The sequence below is a fragment of the Triticum aestivum genome, chromosome 3A (assembly GCF_018294505.1).
Source record: "Triticum aestivum cultivar Chinese Spring chromosome 3A, IWGSC CS RefSeq v2.1, whole genome shotgun sequence".
Taxonomy (NCBI): Eukaryota; Viridiplantae; Streptophyta; class Magnoliopsida; order Poales; family Poaceae; genus Triticum; species Triticum aestivum.
This window is the reverse complement of record NC_057800.1, coordinates 115,128,909-115,141,348: the sequence shown is the minus strand read 5'-3', so window position 1 is coordinate 115,141,348 and position 12,440 is coordinate 115,128,909. Positions and strand designations below refer to the sequence as shown.

Genomic DNA, 12,440 nt, shown 5'->3' with positions numbered 1-12,440 from the left:
TGTAACTCCCTCCAAAAAAAAGTTAACAATCGCGACAGTCGACCATTTCTGACCCACATGTATACATTATGATGGATCCTAAAACGTGATGAGTGGTGAGAGTTAAACTGACGCCTTTCCTGGGCATGAGTCGAACTGCCCATCTGCCCATCACGACATCAAATCCTCCTCAGATAATCATCATGAGTGTGTCTCTGAATGTAACTGGTGGTTGGAAAGCAGAAAGGTTATTAAGTGCAAAAGGCGGCCAAAGTTTGCACATCCTGCTACATCTCGCGAGGTCGACCAAGATGATCATCTCGACTATCATATTCATCATTAATCTCAAAAAAAGACCATGAGCGTGATGGCCTTTTCCCAACATCATCATATCTGCAAAGCTATATTTGGTCACGGTATGTGAGCGCAACACATTGATCTCCAAAGTTTCTGCATGAATGCACTGTTGCTGCGCATCCAGGTTACACGTCCACTAGGACCAGAACAGTGATATAATTTGCTCAAAGCCCGCATCAAAGGTTTTACTCAGAGGTGACTGAGAGTAGGCCGCAGCCGCCATATGAACATCAAGGCATTACGTGTGTCCGTGACAAGAAAAATATCACTGTAGCAACATTTTCTGGTCTTTATACCCTCTCACAGCGTGTAAAGTACATTAATTTCCAACAACATTTCCTCCAGCCCGTTCTCACTCTAAAACTCGAGTTGCGCATCCATCGGGACCACACTAGAGAAAGAAAATTTTGAGCTGGGTGGAATAATTTAGCAGGCAATTACAATTAGCACAATAAGAAAGAAGGCCGGATGAACACCAGGCAGGCTAAAGGATCTTTAAGAATATCATCCACAGTGGACTATTTTTCTGCTTCTGTCAAGATTGGATGTGTGTCAACAGAACAGGCAGTCAGTGCTCAAGGCTGCTTATATTGCTGCAGATATTTGTCTGAACCTAATTCCTCAAGCAATCTTGCTTTGACCAACACACTGTCTTCCAGATCTTGCTGGTATTCATTTACCCTGCTAGAAATAAACACAAATCAGAACGATACAGTGCAACTACCATAAAAGTTACTAGGCACACATAACTACACCTAGTGATCACGGAACAAGGTTTTGTCAGGGAATGTGTAGCACCCTTCATGTTAACTAACGCAGTTATACGTAATCTCATTGCAGTGAAAGAACCATAAATAAACAATGACTTTAAACACAACAAAATAGTTCACTAGAAAAAGTTCAATAGCAAATAACCAAGTCAGCAGCAAAAGCAGGTAGGATGAAACAGTCTAACACAAAGGACCAGTCCAATATTTGACAAAAACTGCAAATAAATTGAATAATGGTTATCCATGGAGATGGCAAAACATTGCTATCCATGAAAAACCCTCTGCTCATTAGGCTCAAGTCAGACCAGTAGCAACATAACCCATATGCCACATCTGAAACACATTCCCACTAACCCAGCTCCCCCCCCGCGACCGCTGGCCTATGTGAGCCATGGAGTGTGGCATCAAAGAACCTGTGAATCTTCTGCCTCTGTATCCACGTCGAACTCAGATCCCCACTCTGCATGACAGTATGCAATTGTGCAAGGCCTCACTCTGGCCAGTTGTTGATGAGTCTTATGGCTGTGCTGCCTCCCTAGTTTGACGAGTCGTTCCGAGCTAGCTTATTGATTATTATCTACCCTAATCGCAGGGTGCCCTTGAGATAGACATCAAAGTTGTTGTACCATATTAGTGGAGATTTCCCGCTTCAATCAAATACATGATCCAAACCATATGTATATCATCCTTTCACCGATGCTACCGGCAAAGCGCATTCCAAGCAAGGATTGTTGATTCATGCCACTTCCTCTGTTAACAGGGTGTCCTTTCGCACCACACGAAAAGGGTTGGCCATGAAAGCCATAAATTCAATTTGTGATTTTGACTGATTCAATTCTCAAATAATTCCAAAAAAATCCTGACTGTAAACAGTCTTCATTATTTATAAATAAATTGATCCATTTTATTGATATCATTGACTAGCTCTGTTGGCAACTTTACCCATTACAGGGGTCTGAATCTAGCACCAACCACAAGTTATCAGTTCAAAACCAGTGGCTGACCATAAAAATCACATGCGGGGTATAGAGCTGAATATGAAATTTTCAAGAAAATAGCATCAGAAACGAACCATACCTGTCCGACAACTCAGGATCTCTTGAGGCAAGCATCCGAACTGCCAACAAGCCTGCATTTTCAGCATTTCCAATTGCAACAGTAGCAACAGGAATACCTTTCGGCATCTGTAAAATTGGTGACAATAAACAACACAAGTCGATAATCGATTAGAAATTAGAAGGCGTCTGATGATGCAAGAAGAGTGGGCATTGATGAATAGTTACAATCAATGATTATGTGGTGTTTATAACAGTACCATTCTGCTTTTGAATGGTATTGAAAAAAAGACTTCAACCTCACCTGCACAATAGATAGGAGGGAATCCATTCCCTGTAATGACTTCGTCCAGATGGGGACTCCAATTACAGGTAGAGTGGTCAATGAAGCCACCATCCCTGCAACAAACAGTAAAAAGATTATCCTTAATTAATCACAACAAAATTATGAACAGATCGTTCATTACACTTCCTTCAGGCATAAGGGCTTCGTCAACAATGCCAATGCTGTGTCCGTTTGATCAAGAAACACTACTCTATTCAAAATCTCCGACATACTATAACTGGCACTTGATAGAATACATAATGACATGACTCGGTAAACGTTTATATCACATTGCCACCCCTCCACATTACTCATTTTGACAGAATCGAGTATACCAGAATGCACATAATTGCACCCTAATATTTATGTTTAGAAAGCAGTATGGTGAATTCATGAGCATGTTTTCCCCGTCAGCTGACACTTGCCTGGTAAGTGAGCTGCTCCGCCTGCGCCTGCAATAATGACCTCTAAGCCCCTTTCCTTAGCAGACGATGCATAAGCGTACATCCTCTCTGCTGTACGATGTGCCGAAACAACTGTAAGCTGAAAAAACGAAACAACCCATCAAGCTGCAGAATGGCCATGGCAACAGACCATAGCTTGTCAACAGAAAGGTTTCAGAAATCAAACCTCAAAAGGTATGTTGAATTTCTCCAGTACTGCTGCAGCATCTTTCATTATGGGAAGATCTGAATCCGAACCCATTATAACCGCAGCGCGAGGTCTAACTGCAATTAATGAAGCATTCTAGACCTCAGCAAATGGAATGAATAGAATGAAAAGACTTATCACCAAAAAAAGAATTAAGTAAAAGTGATTGTTAGGTGGCATAACAAAAGCCTGAATAATTTCACCATGGCAAGTAGAAAGACATCACGAGAGTGCTGGTAAAGCATAATGAGTTTCAGTCACTACAATTTAGACAGACCAGATAACTTGCATGCATTGACAACTATTGCCCCAGTAGTATTATTATTTGATTTAAACTGGTTATTCATCATTATTCAAAATTCAGATGCCTTCTATACTCTCTTTCCGGCATCCTAATAGACTGTTGTTTCGTTATTTTTGAAGCATACGAATAAAGTTTAAATTTTAAAAGTCATCCAGGTTAGTGCATATAGAAAGGTCATTATACATTCCTGGCCACCATATACCACTCTCATGGATAATAGTGCTTGCGATAACTGGAAATCAAATCCAGATCCCCATTTAATAAATACAGACAGCGAAAATCTATGGTAAACAGAGATATCAAACAGAATAATCAGACTCATGCAACCATACAGTACTACCTAAAGGCATTACATCTGCCAACAGGAAGTTGAAGATATAACAATGGTATGATAGGAATAAATCTAACCTTTCTTCTGGCCATCTGTGTCCCTTTGCAGCAACTTGTTCAAATGTTCTTTTACACTGAACAAAGAAGGCCCCACAATAGTAATATGACCCATCTTTCTTTGCTTCCGAATCTCTGGAAGAACAATTCTTTAAATAATGTTTCATGGCATGGGAAGGCAATAAGCACAATTGTCAACTTTCTGCAACAACAGCTAAGTGTGGCTGAACCAACCTGGCTTTGCATACCAATGGACTGATGCACCTGGAATATTTAACGCCCTCTTAATCAGCTGATGGGCTAAAACAAATCCTGAATCGCCCTGTAGCAATTGGTGCCCAATATTATATAGGTAACTAGTACAGTAACATGGTGACCTATAAATAGTCTAGCAGCTATTCACCTAAATATCAATGTTTAACATAGCAAAAAATGGAGGACAAATCAACACAAAACCAAAATATATATATACCTCATCCTCGCCCAGGATGTTGTACATTATTGCTGTGGGTGCTTTCATTGCAGGATCACCAAGAGGAAGTCCAAGAATAGCACGTAAGTGTTGCTCATATTGTGAAGTGTAACAAGCCTCAATTGTATGGTGTCCACTATTGTGAGGCCTAGGGGCTACTTCGTTCAATAAAACCTAGTGAAATTATCAATGTGAGAAAGATCCAACATCATCATAGGAGGATTCAATTATATAGGATGTGCATAAATGTTCAAACAAACCTGATTGTCATTTGTTAAAAATAGTTCGACAGCAAAAACACCAGCACCTTCTAATGACTTGACAGCTTTTTCAGCTACACTGGCAGCTAACTTCTTCATTTTCTCGGGTATCTCAGCAGGAGCTTCAACAACATGACAGATGTTATCCCTGAATGTTCCAGACAAAGGCTTCATATTTTCCGAATTTGGAAAACGGAGCAAAATAAAATAATACTAGTAAGGAAGCACTAAAATAGATAATCAAAAACAAAAGGGCTATCTTACTTATGAATGGTTTCAACGACAGGATAACAAACCGTAGAGCCATCTCTGCTCCTTGCCACAATTACAGAAAGCTCCTAAACGGAAGTAAGATAAATAACAGAATATGTAAGTAAACAACAGAAGTTGAATAATCAACTATAGCCCATGACAATATGATAGGTACTGAAGCAATCTGTTCTATTCTGTTATGTTCTATTACTCCTATCATGGTATTTTTGTAATAAATTCTGCAAGAGACCAAACAAATATCTTGAAATAAACTTGCAGAACTTATCATATACTCATCTCAAGCTCGCACATATGGCACTGCCACATGCACAAGCACAAAGAACCAATATTAGCATGGACACGCAGCAAAAATTTACAAAACAATGGTGACTAGACGATTGGTGACTGGCAACTACGAATCCTTTGCTATGTGAACCAAAATGTTAACAGGGATTAAATTGGACATCCAAAAAATGTATTCCTTTAAACATTCAGAAAGATACAAATTAGAGAAAAATGTATAATTTACAGACACTTATAAAAAATACTGCAGGGTATAAAAACGGAAAATAGTTGGGGGTTTGACCGGTTTTAATGGGATTTAGTTTCCTCCTTAATGAACAAATAAATCAAATAAAACTAACCTTTGCAAATGTTGTCCACCTCTCAACATACAAGCCATGTTCAAACCCACCCAGCGCTGCAGCAATAAAGAATATTAAAGAAAATTAATTCCCTCAACAGTTGATATTAGTTCACGTGATTGGGTCAACTCAGACTATGTTAAAAAGCATGGGCCTCAAGATAATTGCTTAAAAGTTCAAATCCTAGCTTGCCTTATAGCTAATTTAGGAAACCATAGAACAGCTTCCGATTTTCAGAATTCAATTAGAAAAGGCTGCGTTAAATCAATGCTTATAAGACTTACAAGAAACAACAGAAGATAGCTCATTTTTATCATGCGCAACAGCATTCCCACGACCGTCATATGCCAATCTTTTGCTTTTTACCATTAGAGGGTAGCCAAACATTTCCCCAGCTTTCTCTATACTACTCAAAGTATCTACCTGCAAAACAACACTACAAGTTTATATCAAAACACTTACAGCTCCAATAACTTCACAAATGTAAAAAATATGGTGCATTACTTCAACAAAGTCAGTTAACGGAATTCCAAATTTTGAGAAATGGTCTTTTTGCCTGTACTTGTCCTGTAATAAAATAGAGTATCAATACATCAAACATACTCCATTAATGCTAATAGTTGTAGTACAGAGCTGGCAAAACAGGAAGACGGTTGGCACAAGTAAGCAAAGATTACCTGAATAATCATGATGGTAGAGGCTTTGGGTTCACAAACAACACCCTGTTTTTCAAGCTTCTCAAGTGTCACAGCATCGACATGCTCAATTTCAAAAGTTAGAACATCACACCTAACATCATCGAAAGGATTTGTCAAAGCAGTTTGAGAACGATAATGTGTAGGGGTGCCGGCCCCTCAAATAAACCAAGCGGGGTCACAGTTTCGCCTACCTCTTCGCAAACTCGCGGACCGCGTCACCATCATTGAAGCTCCCCACGACATGCTCGTGACAGACGGAGTTTGCAGGACAGTCCTTGAGGGGGTCCAGGATGGCCACTTTGATCCCCATCTGACTGGCCGCCTGGCACAGCATCTTCCCCAACTGGCCGCCCCCCAGCACCCCGACGACCCTATCGGACACGCCATGCACAGGCGGGTCGCTCTGCCTGAAACACCGCACGAGCGGAAGCAGACCAATCAGGTGAAAACTCTGTAAAAATGCCCACGGGACGCAGGAATCGCCAGGAATTCGCCCAGCGGCGGGAACCGAAGGCGGCAATCGGCACGAATCGACACTCCACGAATAGCTTACCCCTCGGTCGAAGCGGGCTCCATGGATGCGCCGGCGCGCAACAGCGAGAGAGGCGGCAGCGAGGCGGAGCTCCGGCTTGGCGGCCGCGGCTTCCAGGAGGGGCGGCAGCCGGCGGAGGGGGTGGAGGAGGAGGTGGAGGCGGCGGCGGCGCGGGACGGAGCGCTGAGCAGCCGGGCGTGCATGCTCCCGGAGACGGTGGCTAGGGTTCAACCAGGGGTTTAGAGGAGGGTGAGGCGCGAGAGGTCGGAGGAGACGGCGGGGCGGCGGAAGCGGAAAGCGGTGTGTCTGTAGACTGTAGCCTAGCTTGGCCGCCTCCTGCTACGCAATTGGAATCTCAACTTTCCGGTTTATTATATCACCATTTTATTTATTTATTTTATTTTATCGAATGGCCAATATTTCTCCCAGTTGACAGAATCTCATTTTTTAACATCAGTACAGACACAAGCGCTCATATATACGTGTATACACTCACCTCTATGAACGCACACACACCATACCCTTATGAGCACCTCCGAGAGACTGAGCTGACATGTCATCTTCAAATTTACGAAGTCACCTTAGGCGTCTCGTCGTCGACGGGAACGTCTCCTCCCACTAAAAGTGCATCATCGAAAATCCTGAAATAAATCCAGAAATAATGCGAGCATCAGGGTTTGAACTCTCGTGGGTTGGGGATACCACTGTCCCTCTAACCATCCAACCACAGGTTGGTTTGCCAGAATCTCATTTTAATAAAACACGACGGGACTATTATTCTCCACTGAAATCTCTAAGAGTTGGTATCTGATACTTCGTCCTCTTGGTCTGGAATAATCTAAACCAAATCGGTGTTTTCCTTTCCTTATTCTATTGAAAAAGGATACAATCTGTTTGTTCGGTAGCTTTGTCAGCAGTGTCTAATGATTCACTGAACAGATCAGCATATGGTCATCTCTTAGCAGAAATCAAAATACTGAAGAATAGGGTGTTTGTTCGTGTTTAAAGTTTCTCGTGATCAAAACAAAGTTGCACATTGCTTGGCAAACTATGGTAGATCTGGGGATAGCACTGCGTGCTCGCTTAACCAATCCCCTCTTTTTAATTTCTAAACTTGTTGCTAAGGATTGTAATTTTGTGAATTTGGAATAAAACACCCTATTTTCATCGGAAAAAAAGGACGGGCCTTGCCTGCTCCTGACATCTGCTCCGAACCGTGCTCCTATCAAATCCGATGTCGCACAGTTGGCCCTCGTTTTGCTCGGAAGAAAAAAAACTCGACACCTGCTACCCCACCCTTCCCTGCAATTCTCGTAAGGAAAAAAACGGTACAAATTGGACGCTCGTCTCTTCCTACCCAGCTCAACCAGCTGCCCTGCTCTTTTGATGTGCAGAGAAAAAAAGTGAAGCCAGTGGCGGGGGCAAGGGGAAAGCTGCATCTGGACGGTGATTTTTGTGACGTGTGTTTGTGTAGAGAGAATGGCAGATTGATGTTGGGTTGTTGGCTTTTGTTCTCTACAACGCGTAGATGGGTGAGAAAGGGGAGCATGGCGACCTAGGAGAGGGGCCAGGGCGACATGCTGGGAGGGAGGAAGAAGACATATGCGTAGAGAAAGACACATATGATGGGATTGACGGCTCCGAAGAGGAGGAGGCCAACAGCCATCGCAAGGGGAGTAGGTTATCCCTGCCCGTCGTGCTGGATGCGCAGACACCATCGTTGGTAGCCTCCTAGCTCTTGCGTGGGGGATGAAGGCGGCATGCATGTTAGGTTCCATCTATTGCAACATCGGGTCAGAGCGGAAATGTTGCAACTTATACAATCGATTTTTCTCTCTCTTCCAACCTTCTTTATGACTTGTATTGCTCTACCAATGGTTGTAGTGATCAAATTAAAATATATATATATATAAGGCATTGTTTGTGGAGAAAGTATGAATCTGAAGTCGTGCTCTTATTGTTTAGAATCTGGTTTGTCAACCCAAAAGTCATGAATGATTAGGGGATATAGCAGCTCATAATAAAGTTCTGCTTATAAAAGATCTTCATAAATTATTTAACAAGAACAGTCTTCCTTGGGTCAAGTTGATATGGGAGTATTACTACTTTGATACACCTCCACAAGACACACACCTCAAGCTCATCCCTCTTCTCAAATAAGTGGTTGTTTGCAAGGCTGGTATAGGTGATAATAGCACATTCTGGACAGATAGCTGGCTAGAGACTCATCTGAACCAACAATACCACGAGCTTCATTCTTTTTCTCTTAATGACAAGACCTCTTTGGCTGCTATGAAGGAATCTCATGACCTGACTGAGGAAGTCCATATGCCTCTGTCCTCTATAGCCTTCAATCAACTCAAGGAGCTTTCTAAAACAGGCGGACCAAGTTACTTCTAATATGGACAAATGGACTTATTTACGGAGGACAAAACAATATGCTTTTAGCAAAATGTATAACGTTTGATGGGTGTGAGTTCACACCCATACCAACCGGAGGACAGAACAATATGCTTTTAGCAAAATGTATACCATTTGATGGGTTCACCACCCATACCAACCGTGTCTGTTTAGAGGTTTGTGGAAATGTGCCAGTAGAATTAGACACACAATTTTATTTTTGGCTAGCCATGTATGACAGAGACAACATGGAGAGTTGCTCAAGAGGAAATCTTTTTAATGTACTCATATGACTATGTCCTATGCACCGATGACACTAAGGAATCTGTCCAACATCTTAGTTGGGATTGTCTTTTTGTCTAATCTTGTTAGGATAACATTGCTCCAAATAGACACGGGGGCACATCTTTATTTAATGAGGTGGTACTTCGTCTCCAAAACTTTCCTAAGAAGATAGCAATGGACATCGTGATTTTGGGTTGTTGGAACATCTCGATGCAAAGAAATGGGAAGATTTTAAAAAATGATGTCCCAGAACTAGTCTCTTGGAAGTATGGATTGAAACAGGAATTGCTGTTGGTCAAGCATAGGACCAAATTAAAGAAGTGGATAGGCTCTCTTAATTGATTTGAACTAGACTCTTTAATTTGTGTCACCATGTTGGGAAAAACCGGAGTGAGGGTTATACCTTGGCATATCTCGGGCCGGGCCAAAAAAAAGCCCGGTGCTAAAAACCTAGGCCCGAGCCCGGCCCGGCCCAACCACCGGGCCTATTAAATCAGGCTCAAGCCCGGTCCAAGCCCAAGAAAGCCCGACACAGCCTAGTCGCCCTAGCCCGACTATGGCTAAAATCACATTTTCTGCAAGCCCAAGCCCGCCCCGATCTGCCCGTCGGGCTCAATTTCCAGGCCTGAGCCCAACCCGATGGCACACTCAGACTCAGACCGGCCCGGGATTTTTGGGCCGGGTCGTGTCGGGCCGTTCGGGCCGGGCTATCCATGGCAAGGTATAGTGGGGGTAGATGGTGCAGTGATGCTTGTTTTTTCCTTCTTTTTTGTGCACATACATTTGTCGAATGAAAATTACCATAAAACAATTGTTCCACGGCCTCGGGGTTAGAAAAAGGCCTTTTGAAGATTCAAGAAAAATGACCTAATGGACGTCTTGGGCTATAGATGCCTTCGCACTGGGCCAACAACAATCTGAGCAAAGGCCCCCTCAATAACATTCTCGGTGAGCGTCTTGGTAACCCCAAATCCTTTTTGGTGCCTTAAGCGTCATTTATAGGCTTTCATGTTACTTGACGCACACCCTGCCACAACACTATGGAGCGAATGGGCTGGCCCATGTAAGCTTTTTTTTGTCACTGGTTTTGAAGGTTTTGGTGGTTTCTTCTTTCGGTTTTGGCTCGGTTTTCTAGGTTTTTTTCTTTGAAATATGTGTACTTTTTAAAATTCGTGAAATTTTATTGTTTTTTTAATTTTCTAAACTTTTTCAAATTTATGAAAAAAATTGTATCAGTAATTTTTTATAAAAATCATGAATTTTTTTCTAGATCTTGTGACCCTTTTCAAATTCGTAAACTTTTTCAAACTCATGAACTTTTGTAATTTTATGAATTTATTTTAGATTCGTTATTTTATTAGAAAGTTAGCCAGGCCAGCAGGTCAACTATTGACTGATCAACATTTTTTTTGGCGTATGTTGATCGATTAATTGAACGAACAAAGCGAATCAACATGTGGTTGGATGGTTAGAGGGACTGTGGTATCCCCAGCTCACCAGGTTTCAAATCCTGGTACTCGCATTTATTCCTGGATTTATTTCAGGATTTCCGGCAATGCTCATTCAGTGGGAGGAGACGTTCCCGTCGACGACGAGGCGCCTACGGTGACTTCGTAAATCTCAAAATGATATGTCGGCTCAGTTTTTCAGAGGTGCTCATAGGGATAGAGTGTGCATGTGCGTTCATAGGGGTGAGTGTATGCACATGTATATAAGTGCTTGTGTCTGTATTGATGTTAAAAAAAATTGAACAAACAAACAAGCAGCTAAGAAAAACCTGAGCTAATCTTAAAAAAACTATAATAAAATGGCGCTCGGTTGTTGGGCCGGCCCATGTGGGAGAGGCGTGCGAGCGCAAGCAGTGTAACGGCGCTGAACGCGCGCTAAATAGGAGGTCTCCTCGCCGGCCCCCTCGCTAGAGAATGCTCGTAACATCAACTAGATTTGGATGACACGAGTCCAAGACTGGAAGATACCAGGCGCATTAGAGTATGTACAATGGTTCTATCTTAACAATGCCGAGTAGAATAATTAATAAGGTAAAGGAGACAGAAATTAAAAAAAAAGACTTATCTTCTTTTATTTAAGAGAAGACAAGAGATAATGTTTTAGTATAATATATGTCTCATCATATTTTTAGAAATAATTAGTTATTGAAATAAGGTTAAGAAATGACCCATTATAAACATGTTTTTCTGTCATCTTTAAATTACATGTAAGATTTAAAAGTAACTCCAATGGGGCGACCCATTTCGTCCGCCGTCGTTCGTTTGGGTCGGCGCAGGCAGAAAAGACGGCCCAACGCGCCGACCAAAACGGACGCATGTCCGCTTGGCGTCCGCATGGCGACCCATTTCCGGCCTAATTTTGAGTCGGATTTGCATCGGCGCGGACACGAGACGGACGCGCGCGCCTACTCCTCTTCCCGGGCCCGCCGGTCGATGGCAACCACCACCATTTCCTCCCATTTTCTCCAAAACACTCTCGTCCGCGCGCGCTCCACCCCAAACAGTCATGGACGACGCCATCGACCTCGACGCCGCCGCCGGCCTCACCTCCCTCGCCTCGTCCGGCGCCGCCGCCCCCACCGAGAAAGGCAAGCCTCGTGCCCGCGTAAGACCGCCGTCGCGACCAAGCCAAAGAAGGCGCTGACACCCGAACAACGGGCAAGGGAGTCGGCCAAGAGGAAGGGCCGGAGGCACGCCGCGGACGCGAGGGATGAGGCCTCCGCGCAGGCCGCCGTCGTCACCACCGTGCAGCAGGAGGACACCAACGCCCGCGTCGCGGCGGCAACGAGGGAGGCGCTCTACATGTTAGGGTTAAACCCTAACCATCACGGCCTCGTCCAAGCCACCGTCGCCGCGGCCAGCACCGGCTCGTCGGCGTTTCCTCGGATGGTGCTGCCCGACTCGCCCCGCGCGTCGGCTTGCAACCCGATCCCCGGCTTCCACGTCTACCCGCAGGCCTCCCGCCTCTTCGGCGAGTGCTCGCCCGCGTGAGCGTGGTCGCGCCTTCCACGCCCGCGCCCGCGCCCATCGACCTCAATGCCATCCCGGTGGCAGGTGGCTC

General features: G+C 43.7%; 1 protein-coding gene across 2 annotated transcripts; it reads right to left on the bottom strand.

Annotated features, from left to right (window-relative positions):
• Window positions 1-601: 601 nt before the first annotated feature.
• LOC123060587 (phosphoribosylaminoimidazole carboxylase, chloroplastic) lies at window positions 602-7,025 on the bottom strand. Of its 2 annotated transcripts, none has more exons than XM_044483360.1 (16): window positions 6,708-7,025; window positions 6,346-6,561; window positions 6,134-6,245; window positions 5,961-6,023; window positions 5,741-5,879; window positions 5,457-5,512; window positions 4,825-4,898; window positions 4,561-4,708; window positions 4,301-4,474; window positions 4,063-4,150; window positions 3,850-3,963; window positions 3,117-3,214; window positions 2,912-3,029; window positions 2,466-2,560; window positions 2,184-2,290; window positions 602-1,020 (listed from the first exon to the last, which is right to left on the bottom strand). In XM_044483360.1, the coding sequence occupies exons 1-16, from the start codon at window positions 6,887-6,889 to the stop codon at window positions 912-914; spliced, it is 1,893 nt and encodes a 630-aa protein (XP_044339295.1). In that variant the 5' UTR covers window positions 6,890-7,025; the 3' UTR covers window positions 602-911. The 2 variants fall into 2 exon arrangements, with proteins under 2 accessions (XP_044339295.1, XP_044339296.1); XM_044483361.1 differs by having other exon boundaries at window positions 602-1,017.
• Between the last annotated feature and the right edge of the window lie 5,415 nt (window positions 7,026-12,440).